The sequence below is a fragment of the Crotalus tigris genome, unplaced genomic scaffold, assembly GCF_016545835.1.
Source record: "Crotalus tigris isolate CLP2741 ecotype Arizona unplaced genomic scaffold, ASM1654583v1 scf7180000020145.1122116, whole genome shotgun sequence".
NCBI lineage: Eukaryota > Metazoa > Chordata > Lepidosauria > Squamata > Viperidae > Crotalus > Crotalus tigris.
This window is the reverse complement of record NW_024097874.1, coordinates 92210-117703: the sequence shown is the minus strand read 5'-3', so window position 1 is coordinate 117703 and position 25494 is coordinate 92210. Positions and strand designations below refer to the sequence as shown.

The window sequence follows — 25494 nt, the reverse complement described above, 5'->3', positions numbered from 1 at the left end:
AATGGACCTTTTGGGGGGGGGTTTGTAAAGGAGTCATTTCACTTTTTTCTCTTACTTTTCCTTTAAAACCATATTTTGCAGCAGTAGGAATTGCAAAACAACCAGCAAGCTGTCAACAGAAATCCTAAGGGCAGGGTGCTTCTCCCAAAGCTTGTTTTTGTGAGACTACAAACAGTAGGGTGCTTCAGTCGAGTCAATTAGCAACCAAACAGAGGTGCCAACAGATACAGAGATAAAAATAAGTAACAGCTGCTTGAAACCTCACTCAGCATTAAACAGTTAACTATGCCGATCAAACAGGAAGGAAACAATATACCTTATGGCCTCCCTATGATTTTCAAGATCCCTGACCATTTGAAACATCTGAAAATGACTGCAAATGCTGATAGCAGTTAGGAAAGGAGGTTGCATGAAATTCCCTCAATTAGGCTGGCATTGTGATTAAAGCATTTTTGTGGCATCCGATGGCTCTTGTACCTAACTTTATTTTATCCTTGGAGAACATGTAAGGGGGAATGAAGTTGTTCTTTGGCTACAGCTTCATTTTAGAGATGAAGACCCTTAAAACAGGAGAAGGCAGGCAGGTAACGGATCCTCCTACTCAGAACAAGGGATTCTCCATATATTGGGGAGGGGAGCCATGTGAGTCTGGGAGAGTCCTTTGACTTTCCCCTGGGGGTGACGGTCTTTTGCGGGGCCCCGGCTGGTGGAGTTTGGCTTTGCTCGGCGGCGCCCCAGTCGCCCGCTCCTCGCAGCAGCTTCCGCGAAGGGGTTAAACGCAGAGAGCTTTTCTCTGGCGCCTAGAGAGGACGCAGGAAACCGGGGGGGGGGGAGACCAATTTCCGAGCCCTCTCGGCCCCCATCGTGATCGCTCGACGTCTCTTCAGCAAGGGCTGCCGGAGATTCCCTTCGCGGGGAGGGGCGCTCAAGGGGCGCCAGGTGGGCAAGGACGCTGCGAGCGGGGGGGGGGGAATCAGGGGGAATCCCCAGGGGCGGGAAGGGGAGGAGGGATTCCTCGGGGGAGGGAGGGAGGGAGAGCGAGGTGGGTTTCCCCCAGTTGCGCCCCCTCCCCTTCCGAGTCTCCGCCTCTCCTTGCGAGATTTTCTGCTCAGTGGGAACCTCTGAGCTGCCGCTTCTCCTCGGTTGCTGCTTCTGCGTCTTCGCCCCCCTTCAAATCCTTCCCCCGAACCCCCCTCCTGCCCCGCAGCCCCTCCTCTTGGTGCAGCCCGGCTCCCAGCGTGGGGGCTCCTGGTGTTTCCCGGAAGGTTGGGCACCGCCGTTCCCACGTTCCCCCGTGGCTGCTGGGGAGGATCATCCCTCCACTGTCTGGAGGACAGGAAGAGGACGGGGAGATCTGGGTGTCAGAGGGATCGTGGCTGGAGGGGGCACCCCTCCGAAGGCGATAACCCTGCTACTAGGAGGCCGGTTGCATCTGGAAGGCGAGTGACGGAGACCCGAGAGGCGTCCAGGTGGGCTTGGCCGATGGGCAGCCCTGTCCAGGTGGGCTTGCTTTGAGACGGAGCTCCTGAATCTGCCTCTCTTACATGCCCAGATTCCCTCTCTGGTGACTGCTGCGTCCCTGTTTCTCCCTGCCCGTGTCAGTGAACAGCCCTGTCTGTGGAGGTTTTCAATTTAAATGTTATTTCTTTTAAGGTCTGTATGTTCTACCCTGAAAAAGAAGCTTTCCACTGTTCTTTATAAACAGTTTTCCAAAGAGATCAAGGGGGATCGGTGAGATTTTTTTAGAAAGATAAAAGAATTTTAGGTCACAGGGCAGGCCTGGTTGCTCTAATAGCTGCCTGCAGAGCATTTTTGGGAAGAGAGACTGGTGTGCACAAGATGCAGGTTGGTTGAGCTCCAGAGAGACTTCAGCTGTTGGAATAAAATACCTCGTGGATCGTTTTTGTTTATATTCTATCGAGCCAATCCTGCTTCCTCTAGTTAGTCCTTTACAAATTTGCCTTTCCAATTTTCAGTTTTTCTCCAAATTTTATGTCTGTGTAAGGCACAGAATTTCTCTGAGTCTCTCCACTTTTGCTTTCATAGCTTTCCCTTTTTGTAAAAATTTCTGAAAGTATTTTAATATAATGAAAATCTTGGAGCCCTTCAGAACCTATTAACTTCAGCCTGGCGCGTGGATGATGGTATTTTGACTGGGCTTTTTTTAAAGGGGAGGGCAGAGGTCCATTTCCCCCCAAGTGTTTTGAAAGGATTAATCACTGTCTAGATTGATTATTTTTAACAGAAAACAGTTTGCTAAGTTTAATGCCAAGGGCAATCCCCTCCCCATACAGGTTCCCACATATTGTAATTCTGCTAAAAATAATTTGAAAAAGTTCAATGGCGTAGGATACAGGCAAAACAAAGAATGAGCAGTCAAATGAACGTTTTGCCCCAAAAGTTTTTAAAAACTAGAGAGCTTTGGGGGCAAAACGTTCATTTGACTGCTCATTCCTTTTTAAAACCTTGACCTTGACTGTGGCTCAAAAGCAGTTGTCAGACCTGGCCCAATCTGTTCCCTTAGGAAAGAAAGACCTTCGACTCCATTGGGTTGAAGTCAAAGGTTCTTTTACTAAAAAAGATATTGCCTGCAGTAAGGTCAGGCTAGCTCTAGAATTCACATCCCAAAGATACAGAAAGGATTGCCCTCATCCCAGCTCTCCTCCCCATGACCAGTCCATCTCCATCCAATCAGAACTCGCCAAGATGTTTGGAGAATGCCAGTATGTTTTGGGGCAAAAGGCATTCTTTCCCTGGATGCCTAAACTTGGATTCTGGTGCAAACTAGTGCCAAGCTTCTATGGTCTTCATCACCTGTCATTTCCCCCCTTCCCTATTTGTCATTGCGTACACACACCGCTTTAGGTCGATTTCCACTTCCTCCACTAGGGCATGCCAGCCACAGGGAGGGGTGACACCCATGGAGATATAGGTATTGTCTTAGCCCGTCTCAGAAGCACTCGAACAGGATTTCCTCTAGCCAGTTAGTCAGTCAGCCAGCTAGGTCGTAAAACTCCTGTGTGTATTTGGCCACTCCCCTACGTCCCTGGCTGATAGTCTTTATATGGTCTCTGGCCTTGTGATTGACTAAGGGGTCTTTGAAGTGTGACCATGACACGGTCAAAATTTGTCAACTCTCAGATGTCGTTATGGAGGGGGATCATCCATTCGGCCATTGTCCTCTCCAATGCCATGGTCATGCACCTCACCTTTGTTCCTTCAGTGGCTATTTCTGGACCATACTCTTGTATGTAAATTGGAACCTGCATTAGGAAGAACCCTAACTGTCTGGGGTCTCTGTTGAACCAGGGCTAGTGTCTTGCATCTTCTCCTCCATGCTGGCACTGCTCCTACAGCTGGTGCGAGCTTGGCTGTAGGGCCAGGTGCAGGGACACTCGCTATTGTGGAGCCAAGGTCTTTGCCCCATCACTTGCCATGCTCAGAGCCAGATGATCATTGGGGTGTACCAGCCAGGCCAAGGCTTCTCGTATGTGAGGTTGCCAAAAGCCCCTTTCAGTTGGCTTCCTCCAACATCCAGTCCTCTCAATCCGGCTCGCCTATGGTTGGCCTTTTCTTCAAGTTACCTCCAGCTCCGCTTGCGTCTCCCTCCAGCAGCTGCCACGGCTCCCATGGGTGAATGTGACTCCCATGGGTTTCTCCTCCCACTCTTCCTTTCTCCTGAATTTGAGGGACCATCAGGGTCTTGGTGGATCATCCTTTCCCAGCCACTCGGAGAGATCTAGTCCTCCAAGAGGGGGATTTGAGGATGTTTCCCCCAGGCTTCAATCTCTTCCTGTTGCTCCCTGGAGCTGACATTGTTTCTATGTTCCCAATAGTAGAGGTGATATCCTCTCCTGATTGACTACAACTGCAAAGCGGTATCTTGTTATCTTTGTTATCTTTAGCCTAATGTCAGACCTGCCCCATTCTGATCCCTCAAGAATAAAGACCCTCGACTCCATTGAGTTGAAGCAAAAGGTTCTTTTACTAAAAGGATGTTGGCTCCTGTAAGGTCTGGCTAGCTTTAGATTTTGCACACCAAAAAATACAAAAAGGATTCCCCTCATCCCAGCCCTCTCCCTGTGACCAGGCCAATTCCATCCAGTCAGAATTCGCCAAGATGTTTTGTTCTCAGGGTGCCTGGCCTGGGATTCTGATGCAGATTGGTATTGAGCTTCTCTGGTCTTCATCTCTTGTCATTCACCGCTCCCTATTTCCCATCACATACAGCTTTATTGCCCATCTCTCTCTCTTTCTAGCCTTTGATGGCAGAATGCCTATGAGGTGCCAAACCGTACCTGGTAGACCTGACAGCAGTAACTGTGAGAGGGATCTAGGAGTCCCAGTGGACAACCACTGAAGTATGAGCTTGCAATGTGCTGCAGCTGCAGAAAAAGCCAGTGCAGTCCTAATCTGCATCAACAGTGGGATGGTATCAAGATCACATGAGTGTTAGTACTGCATTATAAGTAAGACTACACCAGTTTTGATGTGCACTTTTGGTCACTTATGATGCAAAAGAGATGTTGAGACGGGAACTGGAGGTTAAAAGATATGATGAACGATTGCAGGCACTGGATATATCTACTCTAACGGAGAGAAGGACTAAGGGTGACTTGATAGCAGTCTTTCAATATTTGAGGGGCTGACACAGAAAAAGGGTGGCCACAACTGCATTGTTGGCTTAATGTCAAACCTACCCGAATCCGATCCTTTAGGAAAGAAAAGCCTTCTACTCCATTTGATTAAAGCAAAGGGTTATTTTACTAAGAGTGTTGGTTGCTGTAAATTCAAGCCAGCTCTGAAACTCGCTGGATGCAAAACAAGGGGTAGGTTTGCCCCCAGCCCATCTCTCCCCACATGACCAGTCCATTTCCAGCCAACTGGAACTCACCAAGATGTTTTGAGATGTTTGTGGGTAATACATATATTTCTCAGGAGGCCCGGCCATGGGATGCTGGTACAAACAGGATCTGGCTGCTCTGATCCCTCCCACCTGACATTCCCCCCTTCCTGATTTCCTATCACACACACACACAAAGATTTATTGCCCTTTCATCTTTCTCCCTTTCATCCTCTCTCCCCCTTCTTCTTTTGATGGCAGAATGCCTGTGAGGCCCCAGCTGAGGCAGGCAGAGCTGACACTGGTGCTTTAAATTTTGCAGAGGCTTTAGGCATCAATTCATCAGTTAAAGCTTCCATGTCTCTGAAATTGCCTCAAAAGGTTTGACTGCAACCATTTTGGGATAATTTTCAGGCTGAAAACACATGGACTTTCCACATACCATGTTTCCCCAAAGGAGGCACCAGGTCCTATTTTTGGTGTAGGCCTTACCTCACTGCCAGCAACGACAGCTCCACCCAGCCAGTCCACTTTGTCTGAGGCTGAAGTTTTGCAGCTGCATTTGGGCCTGCATTTTACAGTCAGGCCTTTCCAGAAGGTCTAAGCAGCCGAGTACTGAGCTATAGCTTGGTTCTTGGCTGCACAGGCCTTCTGGAAAGCCCTGTGACTAAGAAATGAAGGCCTGACTGCAGAAGAGGCCTCAGAAGAAGAAGTAGGCCAGGAAGCAGATGCCTGGCTGCAAGATCAGTGGATGCAGGGCGGGTGGGGAACCCCACCCTGCCCCCACCCCCACCGTAGCTTGATTTTTAGGTGTGTGCCTCGCCCCAAAACTAGGGCTTTCGGGAAAACTCGGTATATACATTTGATGTGTGTATATTTGTATTTCTCTCTATGCCTATATCAACAACTGTATAATCTATTCCCAGCACTTCAAGGTATATTTGAGGATAACCCTTTGCACTGCTAAGAATTTGTGATTGACTCAAGTCAAAAAGAGAATTTCATGACGGAATGGATATTTGAACTTGGATCTCGGTAGTCTTCCATGTCTCAAATGAATCATAATTAATATAAGAGATTATTCTTGTATTGTGGCATGTCTACTTATTCATTGTAAGATATACTTTTTTCTTTTTTTCACATCTTCTGCAACATTTTATAAACAACTAAAGTTACACTTTTCTTTGAATCTTATAGACAAAGAGTGGCAATAAGAGCATTCTGGACAACTGAGAATAACAAGCAACATTGAAAAGGAAAACAAATCAATATTTTCCATTTCCTTCAGAAAGCTACACAATTCTTCACCTTCCTCAGCAGGTGAGAGAGAAACAAGAGAAAATCAAGAAGAGATTTCATGCTGGGAAAAGTAGACTTTACAAAACTCAAGGATACATTACATGAAAAATCAAGAGATTATTTTTCATTCAGAAAAAGAGGGAAATATCTGGAAGTCAGTGGCAAGAAAAGGTCAATTAGACAGGCACGTAGAGGAGACAATAAGGCAGGCCTCACCGTGTGCAAAAAACAATGGTTTGAATCAAAGCACTACTAAACAAGGGATCACCCATATTTTTGACCCCCTCAAGAATATCAGTGGTGGAAAAACTGCATAGATGTGCTTATTGTGAGAAAAACACAAATAGTACAAAGCAACTGATTATGCATGAAAAGATCCACACTGTAGAAAAGCCATTGAAATGCTAGAAATGTGACAAAAGGTTTAGTCTGAACAGATCTCTTGTGGTTCGTGGAAAGACACAGACAGGATAGATGCCCTATAAATGCTCTCACTATGATAAATGCCTTAGCAATTACAGCAACCTGGTGATACATCAGAGGACTCACACCAAGGAGACAGTGTATGAGTGTCCAGTTTGGGGAAAAGTTCCATTAGACATTCCCACCTCATGAGTCACCAAAGGACTCAAAAAGGAGATAAATTCTTTGAATGTCTGGACTGTGGGAAACGTTTCACTCGGAATTCCCACCTGGTGCTACACCTGAGGAGTCACACAGGAGAGAAACCCATTGAATGTCCTAATTGTGGGAAACGTTTCAGTCGGAAATCACACCTGGTGATACACCAGAGGATTCACACAGGAGAGAAACCTTTTAAATGTCCTGAGTGTGGGAAAAGTTTCATTCAGTTTTCTAACCTGGAGACACACCAGAGGACTCACACAGGAGAGAAACCGTTTAAATGTCCCGAGTGTGGGAAAAGTTTCAGTCAGATTTCTAACCTGGTGTCACACCAGAGGATTCATACAGGAGAGAAACCCTTTGAATGTTCTGATTGTGGGAAAGGTTTCAGTCATAGTTCCAGCCTGGTGATACACCAGAGGACTCACACAGGAGACAAACCTTTTGAATGTCCTCATTGTGGAAAAGGTTTCAGTCACAATTCCAGCCTGGTGAAACACCAGAGGACTCACACAGGGGAGAAACCCTATGAATGTCCTGATTGTGGGAGAGGTTTCAGTTACAGTTCCAGCCTGCTGTCACACCAGAGGATTCATACAGGAGAGAAACCCTATGAATGTCCTGATTGTGGGAGAGGTTTCAGTTACAATTCCAGCCTGCTGTCACACCAGAGGATTCACACAGGAGAGAAACCCTTTGAATGTCCTCATTGTGGGAAAGCTTTCAGTCAGAATTCCACCCTAGTGAGACACCAAAGGACTCACACAGAAAAGAAATCATATGAGTGTCCAGATTGTGGGAAAAGATTCATTAGAAAATTCCAGCTCATGAGTCACCAGAGAATACACACAGGAGAGAAACCATTTGAATGTCTTCATTGTGGGAAGAGTTTCAGTCAAAATTCTGACCTGGTGAGACATCAGAGGACTCACACAGGAGAGAAACCCTTTGAATGTGCTCTCTGTGGGAAAAGTTTCAGAGAGAATTTCAGCCTAGTAATACACCAGAGGTCTCACACAGGAGAGAAACCATATGAGTGTCTAGATTGTGGCAAAAGTTTCAGTCACAATTCCAACCTTGTAAAACATCAGAAGACTCACACAGGAGAGAAACCCTTTGAATGTTCTGATTGTGGGAAAAGTTTCAGTCAGAATTATGAACTAGTGATACACCACAGGATTCACACAGGAGAGAAACCATATGAGTGTCCAGTTTGTGGGAAAAGTTTCAATTACCGTTCTAGTCTGGTGACACACCAAAGGATTCACACAAGAGAGAAACCATTTGAATGTCCTGATTGTGGGAAAAATTTCAAGGAAAATTCCTACCTGGTGAACCACCAGAGAATTCACACAGGAGAGAAACCCTTTGAATGTCCTGATTGTGGGAAAGGTTTCAGTCAGAATTCCCACCTGGTGAGACATCAGAGAACACACACAGGAGAGAACCCCTTTAAATGTCCTGTTTGTGGGGAAAGTTTCAGTCATACTTACAACCTGTTGATGCATCAGAGGATTCACATGGGAGGAGACTTGTCAAATATCCAATCTGTGGAATCTACTTCAAGTGTAAATCACCCCTTACTGAACATAAGGAATTTGACATGAGGCAAAAGTTAATTAATTTAAAGAAGGTTTGATTTTCATTTCTGATCTCGCATTGAGAGTGTAGGTGAGAAATTAACTATTTAAATTCTGGCCTGATGCTTTTTGGTCAACACATCTCAGGTTTAGACCAGTTGGTGGAGAGAAAAAAGAGGAAATTATTAGCTTGATAAAGGCTAACTTTATCTTTCTGGTTATCAGCAGAAATTACTGGATATTTCCTTTTTGCAGAAGTTGTGCAATTTGTCAAAAAGGCTTTTGGGTAATGTTTTTTGTATATTGTTTATGGAATTCCCAATATGTGAAGTTTCATTCTTCTAACTTGGTGTCCTCCAGATTTTGAGCGCCAGAATTCCCCAGCCAAGATACAAATAATCCTCGAGATAACAATTGTAATGGGGTCTGTCAATTACAGTTGCATCTTGCACTGGTGGTTCAGCAAGACTACCTTGATGAACTATCCTACCTTCTCTTCCTTATGAAGCTGTTAAACAAATTTTACCTTTTGAACCTCAAGTTTGTGAAGAAGAGCAGGACATGCATCCGTGGGCTACATTACTATGTCATGAAAGCACAGACCCAGGCTTGCCTTCCAAAGACCTCCTTACCCTGTTAGTTCCCCCCAGGCCTTTCCCTTCCCCAGGGTCCCCCACAGCCTTTTCCCGACTCCCATTGGATCCCTTCAATCCTTAAGCCTGACTTCCACCACACCACGCTTCACAGCCTCCTCCTCCATACCTTTTGAAGATCTCTGAACCTCAAGTTGGTGAAGGAGGGCACGGGCCATATGGTGGACTTGTGGAAGCAGCTGTTATTTTGCCATGCCTGCCTCTGGGTCAAAATGGTGGCTGCATCTTTGTCACTGTCACCTGGGAGTGGGACCAACTGTTCTGTTTTGCTACCTTAACACTTTGTAGATTGTGTTAAGGGATTGTGGGTGCACTGAAAATGGTGGCTGCCTCCAGGAGATCTCCAAAAGGGCAGGCCATGTATCCCTGGGGTGCATGATAAGTGGAGAAGCACCATTTGCGACAGTATTGTGCTGCAGCTCCACAAAAAAGGCAATGCAGTCCTAGGCTACCTCAATAGGAATAGTGTTGAGACAACAAGAAGAGATAGAATTGGTTTACACGATGCTGGTGACACCACACTTAGAATACTTTGTCCAGTTTTGGTCACCATGATACAAAAAGTTCTTGAGACCTTGGAAGTTGTGCAAAGAAGAACAGTAAAGATGATAAAGGGTCTGGACTCTAAATCATATGGTGATCAGTTGTGGGAGATAGCTATATCTAGGCTATCAAAGGGACTCATACTTGAGGGACACGATAGCTGTCTTCCAGCACTTGAGGGGCTGTCACCAAGAAGAGGGGACTGACTTACTAAGGCAAGACAAGAAGTTTATTAAAATGAGATCCAACATAGAAGCAAGGAGAAATTTTCTGTCAGTGAGGGCAATTAATCAAAAGAATAGCTTGCCACCAGAGATTGTGGCTGCTCCATTACTGGTGGTTTTCACGAATAGGCTGTCACGAGGGGCTGTCACGAAGAGGGAGTCAACCTATTTTCTCAAGCAGGAGACCGTATACCCTATATCGGGTAGGCAACCTTGGTTCTTTTATGACTCGTGGACTTCACCTCCCAGAATAGAGCCAAGGTTGCATACCCCTGCCCTATACCATTTCAGGCAAGTGGTTGTCCAATCTCTTAAAAGCCTTCAGTGATGAAGCACCCACAACTTCTGAAGATAAGCAGTTTCACTTGTTAATTGTTCTCACTGTTAGGAAGTTTCTCCTTATTTCTGGGTTGCTTCTCTCCTTGATTAGTTTCCTTCCGTTGTTTTTTGTCTCACCTGGTGCTTTGGAAAATAGGTTGGCCCCCTCTTTTTTGTGGCAGCCCCTCCAATTTTGGAACACAGCTATCATATCACCTCTGGTCCTTCTTTTCACTAGACTAGCCATATCCAAATCCTCAAACCATTCTTCATATGTTTTAGTTGCCAGCCCTTAATCATGTTAGTTGTTCTTCTCTGCCCTCTTTTCAAAGTCTCATCATCATTTTTACAATGTGGTGACCAAAACTGGATGGAGTATTCCAGATGTGGTCTTACTACGTTTTTATATAGTGGTACTAAGCACATGAGCTTGACTCTATCCCTCTGTTTATGCAACCAAGGATTGTATTAGCGTTTTTGGCTGCTGCTGCACACTGCTGGCTCATATTTAAGTGGCCGTTCACTAGGCTTGAAGATGGCTGTTTAAACCTCTCAGCGCAATTTAAAGTAAGAGTTCCAAGTAAATTTGCAACTCTTTAGAGCAGAGTTCCCCATCTTTACAGGTTGGTGGTCTGGAGGGGGGGAAAGGGATGATTTTTTTGGGAGGAGCCGGTGAGTGTGAGGCCGTGAATGCTGGCTACGAGGCTCACACGAGTGGGGCCACAAGGGCCTGCAATGAGGTTCACACACCTTGGGCTGTCCGCACACACCGGCCGGACATTCATGTGGCAAATTAGGCCACTGCCCGGTAATGGGCCGCAGCCCGCAGGTTGTTTTAGGGGACATTTTTGGACTTTTCTACATGGACACTAACAAGGTGGAGAATACTTTGATAAATAGAACTTCATATTTATTTAATAGATATTCTAGAGAAGAAAAAGAGTTTATGAGAATAAATTCGACAGTGACTTAAATTTAATGAGCTAATTGGAGTTACTCGGATTTGTATTGGCCTGATCTGTGTAATAGAAAGCTTTAATACAGTTTTGTATTTATAAAGTGGGTTTGAAAATGTTGTTTCCCTTCATATATAATGCTTGAGTAGTTTTTAAGTTTGTAAAATATAACTGAAAGTGAACGTGCCTTTTTTCTTCCGTTAGTTTCCCACTATTTTATTTTCCTTTGCATTTTATATTTTGACTAATAAAAAATGTTAATACGAAAAACCCAAACCCATTACTAACGGAACCCTGCAGCGATTCACTTTACAACTGTGGCAAGAAAGGTCATAAAATGGAACAAACGGGTGCACATTTATAATGGTTCCAGCATCCCACGCTCACAGTCCGCATTTCCCACTAGCTTCTGACAAGAAAAATAAGTGGGGAAGGCCAGCAGGAATTTGCAAGTCACGGTCATGTTTTGCTTAACAACTGCAGAGGAACTGATGTAAGTTGGCACTGTCATGTGACCCCATGCTTAATGACTGGCTGCTTAGTGACACAGATGCCAGTCCTATGCCCAGAGGCCTCCAGGGCAGAGAGTAAAGAAAATAGTCTTAGGGCAGAAGTCCTCAAACCTTTGGGCAAAAGAGATCGGTTCTGTGGAGAAAGGTTTTTCCACGCACCAAAGTGTGTTTCGTTTTGTGTGCTGCCTGCATCCCACAGATGGGTCTTTGCTTGTTTGTGGGGACCGGCTACTGGCATGCCACAGCCCAGTACTGGTCCACAGACCGGGGGTTGGGGACCCCTGCTTTAGGGGATAAGCAACCTACCTCAAGTCCACAACAGAGAGAGATAATGTTACAAACAGGTTCAAACGAACACCTTTCATTCACAGGAGCATAGGTTTCGGTGGGGGGGGAGGCACAACGTAATCAGACTTGCAAGATTTTCTTATTACCTTCAGTCTCAATTGAAAACAAGTGTTAAGAGCAGACATGTCTGGGGCTCGGCCCTCGCCGTCCAATCTTGTCCTCCATTGAGCTTGCCACCTATTCCCCCACCCCCAATGATCCCTGCGAACGGTAAGGGCCAGGAGCCCCTATACCCAACAGGCAGCTGGGGCTCCCCTCCCTGTTCTGCTGGAGTCCAGTCCCAGAGCTGCATCACGCGCCCCACAGCCAGGCCACCCCCGCTGTGCCACCTGCCTCACCTTACCTTGCGACTGTGGCACAAGCAGCAGCAACCCTGTCGCCCCTCAGTCTCCTCCCCCCCCCCAGCCTCCAGAAGCAGTGAATGCTCCAACACTGGAAGTTTTTAAGAAGAGACTGGACAGCCATTTGTCTGAAATGGAATAGGGTTTCCTGCCGGAGCAGGGGGTTGGACTAGATCAGGGCTTTTCAACCTTTTCACCCATTGTACCACTTTTTTTTTTTTTAATTGAAAAATTTTTTAAAAACTTTTACAAAGACAGAAAAAAAACAATAACAACAACAAAAAAACAAAACAATACAACCCTCCCCCAAACCACCCCCTCCCTCCCCCCCCCCCGGAGCTTCCCAGAGCAGAATATAGGCTTAATTAAAAAAAAATTAACAAAATTATAAGATAATTAAAAATAAAATATATATGAAAAAAGAATTATAATCCTTAAAAAGAGAAAGTATTTAAAAAAGAAAAACAAAGAAAAAAAATAAAAAGTAGAGTTTTTATACAAATTATAAAAAAGCTAAATGATATTTTTTCAAATCCAGTTTAAATTGTATGAAATTTATCCATTTTTCCCATACAGCAAAAAATTTCTCTTGCGTTTGCTCTTTTAAGAAAGCCGAAATCTTTGCCATTTCCGCCAAGTAAGATACTTTAAAAAACCACTCTTGCAAAGTAGGCAAAGATTCCTTCTTCCAGTATTGACCTACTAACAGCTTTGCGGCTGTAATCAGATTCAACATCAATATAACCTTAGCATCACAATCAGTAACAATACCAAGCAAAAACAATTGTGGAGTAAATTTTACCCTCTTTCTAAAAATTCTCTGAATGTTCCACCATATCTTAATCCAAAAAGCTTTTATATTTTTACACGACCACCAAATATGATAATGTGGCATCCAGGGAGCCACATCTCCAACATTTAGGCTGTAAGTCTGGATACATGAAAGACATACCCATTGTACCACTTTTAGGATATGGCAACATCCGAGTACCATCAGTCACCTAGCAAGGTGTCAAAAACTTGATGACCAAAAAAAAAAAGGAAAAAAGTAATAAAGTACAAGTAGTCCTCGACTTACAACAGTTTGCTTAGTGACTGTTCGAAATTACGATGGCACTGAAAAAGTGCCCTCCCCAAGCTACAGCTGAGCAAGACACCTGCCTGCCTGCCCAGTGGCGCTCTTCCTCCTGTCCGAGATTTTCATTATTGTGAGCATTTCTGTTGAGGATTGGCAATAGGGGTGGGGTGGGGGGGGTGTTTGATTTTTATTCCCCCATCTGCTGGGTGGTTGCAGCAGGTTTTGGTCACTTCACATGACCCTCGGACACTGTGACCATCATAAATATGAATCAGTTGCCAAGCATCTGAATGTAAATCACAAGGCCCTGGAGATGCTGCAACATTCCAGCTGATTGGTGCTTCTTCAGGGCTCAGCAGAAGCACTAGGAACAGCGCTGAGCTCCAGCTGGAGCCTGGCGCTGATCCAGGCGCTTCCGCTGAGCCCTGACAGCCCTGCAGCTCCAGCCACCTCTCGCTCAGGCTTTTGCGGTGCTGCCACCAGTTCAACTCATTCCCCTTCCCCGCTACCACTTTTCGAAGATGATCATGTACCACCTGCCAAGTGCCAATGTACCACAGGTGGTACCCATACCACTGGTTGAAAAACCCTGGACTAGATGACCTCCAAGGTCCCTTCCAACATCATCATCATCATCATTATTAAAGAGTGAGCACAGCAGCAGCAGCAGCCTTAAGAAGAAATGCATGGATGGGCATCCCATCGGGGATGTGGGGCCAACCCATAGGGTCCCGGCTCCCCAGGAGCTCAAGGTCTGGGCTGGGCGCCCGTTGCCCAGAGTACCAGGTAGCGAAAGTTGGCAATGCTCCTCCAGTGGATCAGGCCCTGGTGCCAGCCCTGGTCCTGCCGCCCTCTGCTGGAGACACCTGGATCCCCCCCACCCCACACAAGGGCCCCCTGACATGAGTTGGCCATACCTACCAAGTCGGCCACAATCACTTCACCAATTCCACATCAGCCACCCCTCCACAGGGCAACCACAATGCCAATGTGGCCCTCAATGAAATTGAGTTTGACATCCCTGTGTTAGAGTCTTCCTGTATTGCGGATTTCTTGATCTGGTCTATCAAGTGGGGTTGAGTCTGAGGGACCTTTCATGGCTGAGAAGAGGCTGGAATTTGGGTGTCCCCATTTGTACCCCAGCAACAGCATCTTTGCCCCTGCAGCACCCCAGCTCTCTAACAGGAAAACCATCCAGAGAGACCCCCTACTGCACATTGACTTTCTCCCCATCCACTGCAGGAAGAAGCCTGAAGGGTGGTGATGAATGAAACATGGGTAGTCCTCACTTAGTGACTACAATTGTGACTGGCAATTCTGTTGCTAAGATTCATGACTGCTAAGTAAAAAAATCACCTGATTGTAAACAGGGTTTTGACCTCATTTGGCCTCTGGACAATAAATGAATCACAGTAGACATTAAGTGAGACATCACCTGACTGCTACTGGTGAGTTTATTTCTATCTTCTCCATGAAGTTTGCTTGCCTTCAGTGGTTGGAAAGCATGCTAATGATCGTGGGATAATTTGATGTTTTAAAATGCAAGGATTTTTTGCAAAGCTGATTTTTTTATACCATCCTAATCTTGAATGGTTACTAAGCGAGGCAAATGGTAAGGGAGGGCTATCTGTATTACACCCAGAAAAAAAAGCCATCTGCCAGTCATTTGCTGGAAGCATCACAGGGAGGAAATGTCGTAACTGTCGGGAAAGTCCATTAATGGCAAGAGAAACAGATAAAAAATATCTCACTTTAGAATTCAGAGGTTTTATTGAAATTTTAGAACACACAGACAATACTTACATTACTCATTGAAATGAGGGCCAGATGCAGAAACAAAAGTTCTGGTTACAAATATTGTTATCATATTGTGAAAGAGGCCATAGCTGAAACTTTGGTTTAATACTTCCAATATTAAACAATTGAATTAAAAATATTAAAAACAATTAAAAATATTAAATATTATGACTCGTGGACTTCAACTCCCAGAATTCCTGAGCCAGCCATGCTGAGGGGAAAGGGAGAGGTTTCCAAGCTGAGCCATGCTGGTTCAGGAATTCTGGGAATTGAAGTGCACGAGTCATAAAAGAGCCAAGATGGCCTACACCTGCCCTAGGCTATATAAATAACACTTAGAATAGCCCTTAGACCAGGAGTAGGCAACCTTGGCTCTTTTACGACTCGTGGACTTCAACTCCCAGAATTCCTGAGCCAGCATGGCTCAGCTTGGAAACCTCTCCCTTTCCCCTCAGCATGGCTGGCTCAGGAATTCTGGGAGTCGAAGTCCACGAGTCATAAAAGAGCCAAGGTGGCCTATCCCTGCCCCTAGGCCTTCATTTATTCAATAAGTCCTCTAACACTGAGATCTATCAAGATGTTTGAATCAGATAAAATAGTGATATTTTTTCCTTTCACATACCCAGCTGGTGCATTACTCTGAAGGATGTGAAGGATCCTGGTGAGAAAAAAAAACATTTCTGCTCTGGAAGGTCTCCTTCCTCTGGGACTGATGGAGGCATTTTGGATTATGAGCGCACACAAATGGAAGGTTCCCTCCCAAATGGATGGCTTAGTGAGCTCAGCTCATCCCAAGAAGCTGCCTTGGGGAGCATAGCAACTTCTCAAAAGTTCCCTTATCATGGTTTAGGCTGGTTGGAGAAGGCTGAAGAGGATGTGGATTCTACGGATTTGGACTTAACAGACTTGATAGGTGATGAACGGGACGTTCTGAAGAAGTTGGTGATAACTGGGGAACGGACTTCCCATATCTAACGGGAAAACAATTTGGGCTGGATTCTTTTGGGAAAATGGATGGACAGAGGTTTATGATTTTGTTTTATTGTTTTCAACCAAAATCTTAAGTTTTATTAATAATAATCAAACGAAGATATTTCATCCCGGATAGATCCAAGACAATGACTGTGGTGACTTATGGTAAATACAAACCGTTCTAGACTTTATATAAATTAAATGCAAGACTAGGTTGTTAACGAAGTGCGTTGACGTTTTAACTTTGCTATCGATTCACCCGTTAACTACTTTGCCTCTTTCTATAGTAGATAAAGGACAGTCAGAGTGGTTGTAAATAAGAGGTATAACTTTATATATGTTGGGCCTGCTTCGCAAGGGAGGAAAATTAATATTGCTTCAATATATTTATGAATCTGTTTTTGTCTTTTTTAATGCACATTTTTTTTCTTTTTAAATGTTTTGTCCATTCTTGTTTTGTTTTGAAAAAATTTCCTTTTTAGGGGGGATTTTGTATTTTATATAAATTTTCTGAATAAAATACTTTTTTAAAAAAGCCCCTTTATGAGAAGCAGGTTCATAGAGCTGCTCTGTGCCTATTGTCTAAACTGCCCCTAAATTCACTGAAACATAGCATCATAGGCTTGCAAGGCCCCCTGCACATCTTCTAATCCAACCCGCTGCTCAAGGCAAGCTATTCTATTGATTAATTGCCCTCACTGACAGAAAATTTCTCCTTACTTCTATATTGGACCTCATTTCAACAAGCTTCCACCCATTTCTTCTTGCCCTGCCCTCAGGTGCCTTAGAGAATAAGTCAATCCCCTCTTCTTGGTGACAGTCCCTCAAGTACTGGAAGGTAGCTATCATGTCCCTCCTAATGATTGCCTTTGATACCCTAGATCAGTGGTGGTGAACCTATGGCATGCGTGCCAAAGGCGGCACTTGGAGCCCTCTCTGTGGGCTTGCGCACAGTCACCCCAGCCCGCTTCCCCCTGCCACCCTCCTCCCCAGCAGTTACCCCAGAGGAGAGTCGCCCCTGTGCGCGGCCCGCGCAGAGCAGCACAGCCAAACAAATGGCAGCCGGGCAGCAGGAACAAGACTTCACCTTCATGGCCCATCACATGCAGTTGATGCTGCGGGGCACGGGCAGAGGGTGTGGCTGCCATGGCACTGCTGGGCCCCTGGGCAATCTGCTGCGGCGGGCCATGGAACCAGTGGGTGACCCTGTGGGCAGGCGGGGCAGGGCAAAGTGGGAGTGGAGTGGGGGTGGGGAAGAGCGGGGGTGGGCCAGGAGGCGGTGCAGTTTTTGGGCACTCGGTCTCTAAAAGGTTCACCATCACTGCCCTAGATATACCTAGCTCCCACAATTGATCATCATAAGATTTAGTCACCCTTTATCATCTTTGCTGCTCTTCTCTGCACACTTTCCAGGTCTCAACAACTTTTTTGTATCATGGTGATCAGAACTTGATACAGTATTCTAAGTGTGGTGTCACCAACACTGTGTAAAGCTCTGTCTCTTCTTGTTGTCTTGACATTATTCCTTTGTTGAGGCAGGCATGGCAAAATGGCAGCTGCTTCCACAAGTCCACCACATGGCCCAGGGGTGAATCCCAGACACAGTGAAAATAATGGCTGCTTTCACATAGTCATGAAGCCTAGTGATGCATGTCCTGTCCTCCTTCCCCAACGTGAGGTTCAGAGAACTCCGCAGATGGGAATTCCATAATCAATATACAAAAAATATCAACCAAAAGCCTTTGTGAGGAACTCCACAACTTCTGCATAAAGAAATATCCAGAAACTTCTGCAGATAACCAGAAACAGGTAATTAGCTTTTATCAAATTAACAATTTCCACTTAATTCTCTCTGCCAACTGGTCTAAACCTGAGATGTGTGGACTAAAAAGGATTAGGCTAGAATTAAAATAGTCAGTTTCTCACCAACACTCTCAGTGGGAGATCAGAAATGAAATTCAAGCTTTCTCTAAATTCATCAAATTTTGCCTCATGTCAAATTCCTTGTGTTCAATAAGTGGAGACTTATGCTTGAAGTACCATCCACAGATTGGACATTTGAAAGGTCTCTCCCATATGAGTCCTCAGGTGTATCACCAAGTTGGAATTCAGACTGAAACTTTTCCCACAAACAGGACATTCAAAGGGTTTCTCTCCTGTGTGAGTCCTTTAGTGACTCATGAGCTCAAATATTTTAATGAAACTGTCCCCACAATCTAGTCACTTATACGGATTCTCATCTGTGTGAGTCTTCTGGTGGCTCACCAGGCTGGAATTGTATCTGAAACTTTTCCCACAAACTGGACAGTCATACGGTTTCTCTCCTGTATGAGTCCTTCGGTGGTTAATCAGGCTGGAATTGTGACTGAAAGTTTTCCCACAAACCGGACACTCATACGGTTTTTCTCCTGTGTGAGTCCTCTGATGACTTATGAGCTGGAATTTTCTAATGAAACTTTTCCCACAAACTGGACACTCATATGATTTCTCTCCTGTGTGAGTCCTCTGGTGGTTCACCAGATAGGAATTGTGACTGAAACTTTTCCTACAAACTGGACACTCATACGGTTTCTCTCCTGTGTGAGTCCTTAGGTGGTTAACAAGGCTGGAATTGTGACTGAAAGTTTTCCCACAATCTGGACACTCATATGGTTTCTCTCCCGTGTGAGTCCTTAGGTGGTTAACCAAGCCGGAATTGTAACTGAAACTTTTCCCACAAACTGGACACTCATATGGTTTCTCTCCTGTGTGAATCCTTAGGTGGTTAACCAGGCTGGAATTGTGACTGAAAGTTTTCCCACAAACCGGACACTCATATGGTTTTTCTCCTGTGTGAGTCCTCTGGTGACTCGTGAGCTGGAATTTTCTAATGAAACTTTTCCCACAATCAGGACACTCATATGATTTCTCTCCTGTATGACTCCTCTGGTGGTTCACTAGATAGGAATTGTGAGTGAAACTCTTCCCACAATCAGGACATTCAAAAGGTTTCTCTCCTGTGTGAGTTCTCTGGTGATTCACCAGGCTGCAGTACTGACTAAAACTTTTCCCACAAATAGGACATTCAAAAGGTTTCTCCCCTGTATGTATTTTTTGGTGTTTCACCAGGTTAGAATTCTGATTGAAACTTTTCCCACATTCTGGACATTCATACATTTCCTCTCGTTTGTGATTTCTCTGGTGTATCATCAATTCATAATTCTGACTGAAACTTTTCCCACAGTCAGGACATTCAAATGGTTTTTCTCCTGTGTGAATCCTCTGATGCTTCACTAGGCTGGAATTGTGACTGAAACTTTTCCCACAAACTGGACATTCATATGGTTTCTCTCCTGTGTGCTTTCTCTGGTGTGTTGCCAGTTCATAATTCTGACTGAAACTTTTCTCACAATCAGGACACTGAAAGGGCTTCTCTCCTGTGTGAGTTTTCTGATGCTTCACCAGATTGGAATTGTGACTGAAAGTTTTCCCACAATCTGGACACTCATATGGTTTCTCTCCTGTGTGAGTCCTCTGGTGTATCACCAGGCTGGAATTGTGACTGAAACTTTTCCCACAAAGAGCACATTCAAAATATTTGTCTCCCGTGTGAGTCCTCTGGTGTCTCACCAGGCAGGAGTTCTGACGGAAACGTTTCCCGCAATCAGGACATTCAAAGGGTTTCTCTCCTGTGTGTATTGTTTGGTGACTTGTGAGCTGGAATTTTCTAATGAAACTTTTCCCACAATCTGGACACTCATATGGTTTTTCTCCTGTGTGAGTCCTCTGGTGTATCACCAGGCTGGAATTGTGACTGAAACTTTTCCCACAAAGAGCACATTCAAAACATTTTTCTCCTGTGTGATTTCTCTGGTGAATCACCAGTTCATAATTCTGACTGAAACGTTCCCCACAATTAGGAGTTTCAACGGGTTTCTCTCCTATGTGTATTCTCTGGTGACTCGTGAGCTGGAATTTTCTAATGAAACTTTTCTCACAATCTGGACACTCATATGGTTTCTCTCCTGTGTGATTTCTCTGGTGTATCACCATGCCAGACCTCTGACTGAAACTTTTCCCACAGTCAGGACATTGAAAGGGTTTCTCTCCTGTGTGAGACCTCTTGTGTCTCACGAGGTGGGAATCTGCCTTGAAACGTTTCCCACAATCAGGGCACTCATATGATTTCTTTTCTCTCTGCATCCTCTAGTGTATCACCAGGCTGGAGTTCTGACTGAAACTTTTTCCACAATCAGAGAAATCATAGGGCTTCTCCCTGGTGTGAAGCCAGTGTTATCATCAAGTGGCCATGCTCGAAAATGATTTACCGCATTGGGAGCACTTGTGGGGCTCTTCTACTTTGTGGGTCCTTCCATAAACCACAAGGGAGCTGTTCTGACAAAGGCTTTTGACATCTTCAGAGTACTTTTCTCCAAAATGGACCCTTTTGTTCATAATCATCTATGATTTGAAATCTGCACCTTTCCAATGATATGCTCATTGGTGGAGCTTTTCCACCACTGATATTCTTGAGGATGTCAAAATTATGTGTGTGATCCCTTGTTTAGTGTTGATTTGGTTACTCTTTTCTTGCTCCCAGGGCGAGACCTGCATTATTGTCTGCTTGACGTGGCGTCCCAAATGATCTTTTTCTCCCAACTATCTTTTAGATATTTCCCTATTTTTTTGAATGGAAAAATAATCTGCCTTGACCTTTTCATGTTTGTATCCTTCAGTTCCACATACTCTACTTTTTCCAGTTTGAAACCTTTTCTTGATTTTCTCTCTTTTGTCTATCACTTGCTGGGGAAGAAGGCGAATTGTGTGGTTTCTGAAGGAAATGGAAAATATTTTGATTTCTAGCTTGATTTGCTTTCCTTTTCAATGTTGTTATTCTCAGTTGTCTGGAGTGGTCTTATTAGCATCCTCTGTCTGTAAGATTCAAATAAAAGTGTAACTTTTATTGTTTATAACATGGTTGCAAAAGACATGAAATGAAAAAATATACAAGTAAAAAGCAAACATGCCACAATGCTAAAATAGCCTTTTACATTAACTAAGATTCATTTGAGACATTGAAGATTATCGAGATCCAAGTTCAAATATCCATTCAATCATGAAATAAACTTGTTGATTTGGCTCAACAATAAATTCTTAGCATTACAATTATTGGACAGAATCTCAAATAATTAAATTAAATATTTTACCCAAGATCATTTTTCTGTTTCAGACTTTATCAATACTTGTAACTGATACTCTCTTTATATAATGGCAGATGGAGATCTCTAAGTTTATATTGCAAGAGAAGAAAGCAATATAATTAAATATAAATTATTGCAAGACGCTAAGGAAAGAAAAGGTTTGGGTTTACCAGATTTGAAATGGTACTTCGATGATTTTTTGTTTTGTCTGGCAAAAAGAGTGGGTGACTCTGCAAAACAGGAGATTACTTGAGCTAGATGTCGAGTTTTGAAGCACGGTTTTGCTGGAGCTACAGTTATTGTTTCTCAGCTTGCCAACAAACTTGGGGGGGGGGAAGGAAAAGGGATTGGGATGCAAATTTCAAAGATCAAGAAGCCGGACCATAAGAATCAAGGACAGCATCACCAGGTTTCTGATTAGACCGAGAGACACTTTCTCATAACAATATTTTTCCATTTAATTGGGCAACGTGACCTGATCAAGGAGGAGGAAGAATTCCATGCTTTTACTATGTGAGATTGGGTAGGGTTTTGCCAGAGCTGGTTTTGCTTTCATACATGCTGAAATGATGTACTCAATAAAGTTTTACATTAAGAGATCAGAATGTTTCAATGATGTTTGCTTGGTTGGGTTCGTCAATCAGAATCTTGACACTAGAGGCCCATGAATTAAGATTTTGATGGCACAGCTATTTATGGTAGGATAAGATTAAAACAAATATTGATTATAATAACCATTTTGTTAGATGTACCATCTCAAGAATTTGGAAGAAATATAAAATAAAGTTCTCTAGGTATAGGAAGATGCCTCCTTGGCTGTCTCCCCAGGAACCTTTTTAAAGAAAAAAGTTGGACTTACAGTCAAATAATGTCTTTCAATTATGGTGAACCCAATTTTCAAATCTAAAGAGCAGGTGGAATCAGAAGGATGTGTTTCCCATGGATTTCATTTTGTGAAAAACGAATCAGAAATGCTATTGCGTGGTAGTGTTGAACATATTATTGCTAAGTGTTATAAACTGTAATTGAAATTGAACTTGGAGAATAAGTATGTAAAGCTTTGTATGATTCAGTAGGCAAAGAACTTTGGAATGTAATATAATGCTTGAACAATGGGACAATAGGTAGATAAACCATCTAAAATTCATATTAAACATTAAAGGAAAACTTTTATAAGATGATGTACTGCTGGTATCTAGCACTGGACAAAGTGTCCAGACTGTATAAAGGAACCTCAAATGAATGTTGTGAATGTAAAGAACTTTGTTCTGAACATCTGTTCCCCTGCAATTGTCAAGCAAGTCACTGTGGGTTGTGAAAGGCAATTTCACATGGCCTTGATTTGCAATTTCTTACTGGCATCCCCACTGATTTTGCTCGTCAGAATCTAGCTGGAAAGGTCACAAATGGGGATTGTGAGTATGAGATGCTGCAACCATTATAAATGTGCATCGGTTGGCAGAACCTGAATTGGTGCAACTCCTTTTCTTGCATCTTCATAACCAGAGAAAGTGCTGACGTGTGGTCATTGAACAAGTGCTACGATGACCAGAAATTTGGGGAACAGGTGTACGTCTGTTTTCACAGTGCCATTGTAACTTTGAAGGCTTAGGAAACAAATGGTAAGCAAAGACTGCCTATACAAACTGAACATCCTAAAAGGTCAATAGTTGAAGTTGGTTAACACATGGATGGGGCACCAATAGGAAATACCATGCTTGTTGGCTAGAAATGAAAGTAAATAATAAAAAATCTCATAAGACACTGTGGCAGATCTGTCCAATGTCATTGTCAAGAAAACGGCAGTTCCATACAAAACAACAGACTTGAAAGGGACCTTAGAGATCTTCTAGTCCCATGCCCTGCTCTTGCAGGAGACCTTATACCATTCCAGAAAAATTGTTGCCCAGTTTCTTATGAACGTGACTACTTTGTCATCCAAAAGACAGAGGACGGAATTAGAGGGTCAGCTATACTGGACTTTATATTTACTAACAGAGATGAAAGAGCAAAAAAGATATAGAGTAGTGGCCAAAATTGTGGAAACCTTTTGGGAAAAGTGTATTTTTGAGGTTTGATAGCTAATAACACCACTTTTGTTTTGAGTAGTACCATAAAATTATACATCAATGGAAAAATAATTTAATCAAGAATGTAATGCAATAACGTTTGTTCAATTATCTGTACTGTATTCTATGAAAAGTTATAGGCAAATAACCAGAAAAAGGAAGCACAACTTGCTTAGGCTGATATCAGGTAGCTTTCCTTCATCTGATTGTAGCCAAGGAGCATGAGTGTTTAGAGAGCCAATCAGGTGTCATCTTGTTTTGGCAATGAGCCAATCAGATCACAGTAGGATTCAGTTATTGATGTCATGTACTGAAGCTGAGAGGAGGACATTTGTCAGTGTGTTATGTGATTGCTATCAAGTTGGTTGGGTTTTTTTTGTGTGTTCTTTCATTTAGTGAGCTTGTAAAATGTAATAAAATTAAAGTAATGGTGCAAAGAGTTGACTGGTTGCCCAGAAAACAATGTAAAATAGTATTATTAAGTGAACTAGATTAGAAGAAAAATTGGTGAAAATTTAACCAAAGATGGCATTTCTACTGTACGCTTTTCCCAAAAGGTTTCCACAATTTTGGCCACTATTGTTTGGAGGCTGGAGGCTAAAACGTACAAAGACTTGATAGCAGTATTCCAATATTTAAGGGGCTGCCACAAAGAAGGGGGGGAACCTATTTTCCTAAGCACCAGAAGATGAGACAAGAAACAATGGGTGGAAACTAATCAAGTAGAGAAGCAAGCTAGAAGTAAGGAGAAATTTCCTGACAGTAAGAACAATTAACCAGTGGAAGGGATTCCCTTCAGAAGTTGTTGGTGCTCCAACACTGGTGGTTTTGAAGAAAAGACTAGACAGCCACTTGTCTGAAATGGTATAAAGCAGGGGTCTTCAAACTTGGCCCTTTTATGACTTGTGGACTTCAACTCCCAGAATTCCTCAGCCAGCGTGCTTGGCTGAGGAATTCTGGGAGTTGAAGTCCTCAAGGAATAAAAGGGCCAAGTTTGAAGACCTTAAGGTCTCTTGCTTGAGCAGGGGGTTGGGCTAGAAGACCTCCAAGGTCTCTTCCAACCCTAACCCTATATTCTAGTTGATTCTCTCCTTCTACGCTGTGACGGAAACCAAACCGCCTGATTTGCTCCCGGCTTCTCCTCCGACCTGCCTGCAACTCACCTTCCAGCTGATGCTTCGATCCTTGGAAGACCGAGAGGGCCACTCTGCGCGCCACCCTCCTCCCATAAGTGATCCGGAAAAGGAAATTCCTCTGCGCTTCTCCTCACCTCCCAGCCGTTCTAGCAATCAGTACTTTGTGGCTTTAACTCCTTTAAGTTCAACCACAGATAACGGTATTGTATTGTTGGCTTTCTAGTCACTGATGCTGCTGATCTGACCACCACCTCGCCATGGGAGGCCGAAAAACAGGCTTCTCCCGTCTCCATCTAAGGCACTGGGGACTGGAAGCTAAAACATAGGTTGCTGGAATTGGGTATGTCTAGTTTAACGAAGAGAAGGACAAGGGGGGACATGATAGCAGTGTTCCAATATCTCAGGGGCTACCACAAAGAAGAGGGAGTCAAGCTATTTTCCAAAGCGCCTGAAGGCAGGACAAGAAGCAACAGATGGAAACTGATCAAGGAGAGAAGCAACCTAGAATTGAGGAGAAACTTCCTGACAGTTAGAACAATTAATCAGTGGAACAACTTGCCTCCAGAAGCGGTGAATGCTCCAACACTGGAAGTTTTTAAGAAGAGACTGGACAGCCATTTGTCTGAAATGGTATAGGGTTTCCTGCCTGAGCAGGGGGTTGGACTAGATTACCTCCAAGGTCCCTTCCAACTTTATTATTATTATTTGCAAGGTGTTTTCACTGATTATGTGAAATGTGACAGTACTTAGCTTGTGAAGATTAGCTGAGTCCTGAAAGTTCATTAAGTTATTCCAGAGTTACAGAATAAAAGTTAGAAGGGACCAAGTGTCCAAGCAGGAGACCTTATGCCATTCCGGATGAATGGCTGTCAAATCTCTTCTTAAACACCCCACTGATGGATCACCCACAGCTTCTAGAGGCAAGCCATTCCACTTTTTCTAAGACAGGAACTTTCTCCTTGATTCTAGATTGGATCTGTTTTTGATCAGTCTACCTCTGCTTCTTCTTGTCCTGCTCTCA

General features: G+C 43.9%; 2 protein-coding genes across 2 annotated transcripts in view; one reads left to right on the top strand and one right to left on the bottom strand.

The window, feature by feature from the left end:
• The first annotated feature begins 828 nt into the window (after positions 1 to 828).
• Positions 829 to 25494, top strand: part of LOC120318248 (zinc finger protein 271-like) — a 32486-nt gene continuing 7820 nt past the window's right edge. The window contains exons 1-2 of the mRNA XM_039365671.1: positions 829 to 939; positions 6041 to 8370. Of these exons, the coding sequence (XP_039221605.1) occupies positions 6754 to 8370 (1617 nt within the window). The 5' untranslated portion in view covers positions 829 to 939; positions 6041 to 6753. The remainder of the gene's footprint in view (positions 940 to 6040; positions 8371 to 25494) is intronic.
• Positions 17885 to 24582, bottom strand: LOC120318219 (zinc finger protein 658B-like). The gene is made up of 2 exons (XM_039365637.1): positions 24501 to 24582; positions 17885 to 20999 (listed from the first exon to the last, which is right to left on the bottom strand). Exon 2 carries the CDS (start codon positions 20268 to 20270, stop codon positions 18309 to 18311), a length of 1962 nt encoding a protein of 653 aa, XP_039221571.1. The 5' UTR covers positions 20271 to 20999; positions 24501 to 24582; the 3' UTR covers positions 17885 to 18308.